Here is a 3,557-nt window from a genome sequence, read left to right on the forward strand (position 1 = left end):
GGAGGCTTTAACTGACCCGGTAACTGCTGAGGAACTTGAAGGAGTGCTGAAATGGTTCAAAAAAGACAAAAGCCCTGGCCCGGATGGTTGGACCATTGAATTCTACACAGCCTTCTTCGATGTATTGGGACAGGACCTGCTGCGGGTGGTCGAAGAGAGCCGGACTACAGGATCCATATATCATGCTATCAATTCTACATTCATTGCTCTCATTCCCAAATCAGACTCCCCGACATCCTTTGATGATTACAGGCCCATCTCTTTGTGTAACTGCCTCTATAAAATCATCTCTAAGACCATTGCAAATCGTCTTAGACCTATCCTCTCCCGATCCATTGCCCCGCAGCAATTTGCATTTCTAGAATCTAGGCAGATCCACGAGGCCATTGGACTCACTCAAGAAGCCCTCCACTCCATCTGGTCGAAGAACCTAAAAGCCATCCTCCTCAAAATCGATCTTTCCAAAGCCTTTGACCGTGTCAGCTGGCTCTATCTCAAAATGATCCTCATTCATCTGGGGTTCCCACATGCCTTCATCACTTGGATCATGGCCTGCATAATCTCACCATCCTTCAGTATCCTCATCAATGGCTCGGCCTCCACTTTTTTCCACTCTGAAAGGGGCTTGAGGCAGGGGTGTCCCCTATCGCCCCTCCTCTTCCTCTTGGTCATGGAAGGTCTCAGTCGCCTCATGGATTCTGCTAAGCGAGCTGGAGACATTGGGGGTCTTCGCATAACCGACTTATGCTATCTTACTCATCTACTTTTTGTGGATGATGTCCTTATACTTCTAGATGGCAGTGTTCGAGACTCTCGGACCTTCTCAAAGATCCTGCAACGTTTTTCCGCAGCTACTGGTATGCTGCCAAATCAGCTGAAATCAACCATCACCTGTGCTCGCACATCTGTTCAGGAGACCCAGACAGCCCTTCAATCATTCCCCTACTCGGTCCACCCTCTGGATAGAGGTCTCAAATATCTGGGGTTCAATCTGAAGCCTACATGCCAAAGGATAGCTGATTGGGTCTGGTTGGTTGCCAAATTGGAAAAAAGACTCACTGGATGGAGCTACAGATATCTCTCTAGGGCTAGCAGACTGGTGCTCATTAAATCTGTACTAGAGGCTACCCCGGTATTCTGGATGGCACTAGCCTGGATACTGAGGAATATCCTAGGGCGGATTCAACAGCTGTGCAATCGATACCTCTGGAATGGGAGTCAGGACAAAAGAAACTTTGCATGGATCAGCTGGAAGAAAATCACTTTGCCCAAAAAATGGGGAGGATGGGGGCTCAAAGAACTACCTGACTTTGCCAAGGCACTGGCTACCAAGATGGGTTGGACTCTGCTTACTAGCCAAAACCTTTGGACACAGGTAGCCTATTATAAATACATTTGGCCCCATAATATTCTGGATTGGGCCCGACTTCCAACTTGGTCAACAAAGGGATGTTCATCGGTCTGGAAGGCCTTGATACAATCCCTTCCCCTCATTCGAGACAATCTAGCTTGGCGAATAAATGATGGATTGACAGGCAGAATTGGCTTGGACCCATGGATTAACAGTGGGGGTAGACACATCCTAAATCAAGATCTTATTACTCATCTTCAGGCCCGGGACATCCGGCATTTCGCACAGATTGCCGATCAGCAGCGCACTGATATATTCACCCAAGCTTGGAAATCCGCCCAGCAACTGGATCTCCCTCTTCAATGGCATCAGGAATGGGATCACTATACTGAGGCATTAACTGAATCTCACATTCGAATCAAACAAGGTCCGGATGAACTTATATGGTGCATTGTTGATCATGGTATATATGCTCCTAAATTTGGATACAATGCACTCATATCTCATAGAATGCCTGATCCGATTCAGACATGGTGGCAAACCATTTGGAAGCTCAAGGCTCCACCCCGATCCAAACTTTTCTTTTGGTGCGCCCTCAATGGTAATGTTCCCACAGGTGATCATCTTACCCGCAGAGCCATTTACGGCCCATCATGGTGTACTTTCTGTAAAAACGCATCAGAGAACTTGGATCATATTTTCCTCCTCTGCCCTGTCATCCACAATCTATGGAGCAACATCTGCAACCAGTTGGGCATAGCTGGCAATTGGACAGGGAACGATATACAGAGCGCATGGGATACTTGGTCACACTGTCATCCGGGCACAAAACTTCAAAACCTTCCCCCTGTGGCTACTTGGCATATCTGGCTCGCTCGGAATCGGGCTATCTTTGAAGATCGATTGATATCATGGAGCCGGGTAGAGGCCACCATCATCGCTGCTTATCATGAGTTACCTGACCCACCGCCACCGAGACCAAGAACCATTCAGCCCATGCCCAACATTGACAGAACCACCCCGTGGGCTTTCTTCGACGGAGCAGCAAACCAAGCTGGGTGTGGTGGGGGTTTTGTTCTGCACATAAACGAACACCATCGATACCTTGCAAAAATGGGTTTCGGAAATGGATCAAATAACTTTGCTGAGCTTTCTGCAATCCGCAATCTACTTCACTATGCATTATCGCATCAACACACAAGGATCAATGTATTTGGGGATTCAATGGTGGTCGTTAACTGGATTAACAATGTCACTACTTGTCATACACACACACTCAGCAATATATTACATGATGCACTCACTCTCAAAGCAGCCTTTAACCATTTCTCTTGTTTACACATTTACAGAGAGCATAACAGCGAGGCTGACAAATTATCCAAAGAGGCCTCGACACTTCCCAGAGGTGAATGGCTAACAGTGGAGAAGAATGGAACAGAGGAGCATCAATTTTACCACAGGCCATACATATATCAGAGAGAACAAAGGGACAATAGTCCCGATAGCTGACGGTTAATGGAGACTTTTTAGTTATGACGAAATGTATAGAACATGGATATATTGTTTATAAAACAGAATCCTCTTTTGGATAGCGAATAGGCTACACAGTCAGATAAATGTACACAGCTCAATTTTGCAACTACCTTCTAAACAACACCTTGATGAGGTGAATTTTGTATGAACAATACAGTAATGCTACGACATCTACTATATGTAATTTTCTAATATTAATGAAAATTACTGATTTTTCCAGTGGAAAAAAAAAGAAGGATTGCAGAAAGTTTTAAAAACCATGTCTAACGAAATGGTTGACATTAAAAGACAAGTAGCAGAGACTTCTTCTAAGAAACCTTACAAGCCTTATAGAAAAAATCCTTCAACTGATTCAAAGCCTCCTAATGCTGTAACAAATACAGAATCTGAAGGAGAAGAAGGAGAAGTTTCCAATGAAGAACCTATTGATGAAGATGAAGTTGTAGAGCTACAGGGAATGTGGGACTTCATTCTTCTAGACAATGAGGATCAAGAGGCATCACCAGTCAGTACTAGAAATAGAAATCAACTTGATCCTCCACAGCCCAGTTCTAAACAGAAGAGAGCAAGCTTGCTTTCCAAGGATAAAGTCGCAGGTAAGAAATCATCACCAAAAGCGACTCAAACAAGCCCAGTCCAATCTGATTTATCAAATCCATCTAAAACACTTATC

The 3,557-nt window shown here is 44.9% G+C and overlaps 1 protein-coding gene across 1 annotated transcript; it reads left to right on the plus strand.

Annotated features, from left to right (window-relative positions):
* The first annotated feature begins 670 nt into the window (after positions 1-670).
* Positions 671-2,860, plus strand: LOC149264025 (uncharacterized). Its single transcript, XM_089394039.1, has one exon. It carries the CDS (start codon positions 671-673, stop codon positions 2,858-2,860), a length of 2,190 nt encoding a protein of 729 aa, XP_089250165.1.
* Positions 2,861-3,557: the final 697 nt, after the last annotated feature.

This window comes from Pinus tabuliformis, chromosome 6 (genome assembly GCF_031772625.1).
Source record: "Pinus tabuliformis cultivar Carrire ecotype Pingquan chromosome 6, CPIR1, whole genome shotgun sequence".
Taxonomy (NCBI): Eukaryota; Viridiplantae; Streptophyta; class Pinopsida; order Pinales; family Pinaceae; genus Pinus; species Pinus tabuliformis.

What these genes read in the sequence shown, in the direction of transcription:
- LOC149264025 (XM_089394039.1), top strand. Translation starts at nt 671, where the DNA reads ATGGAAGGTCTCAGTCGCCTCATGGATTCTGCTAAGCGAGCTGGAGAC.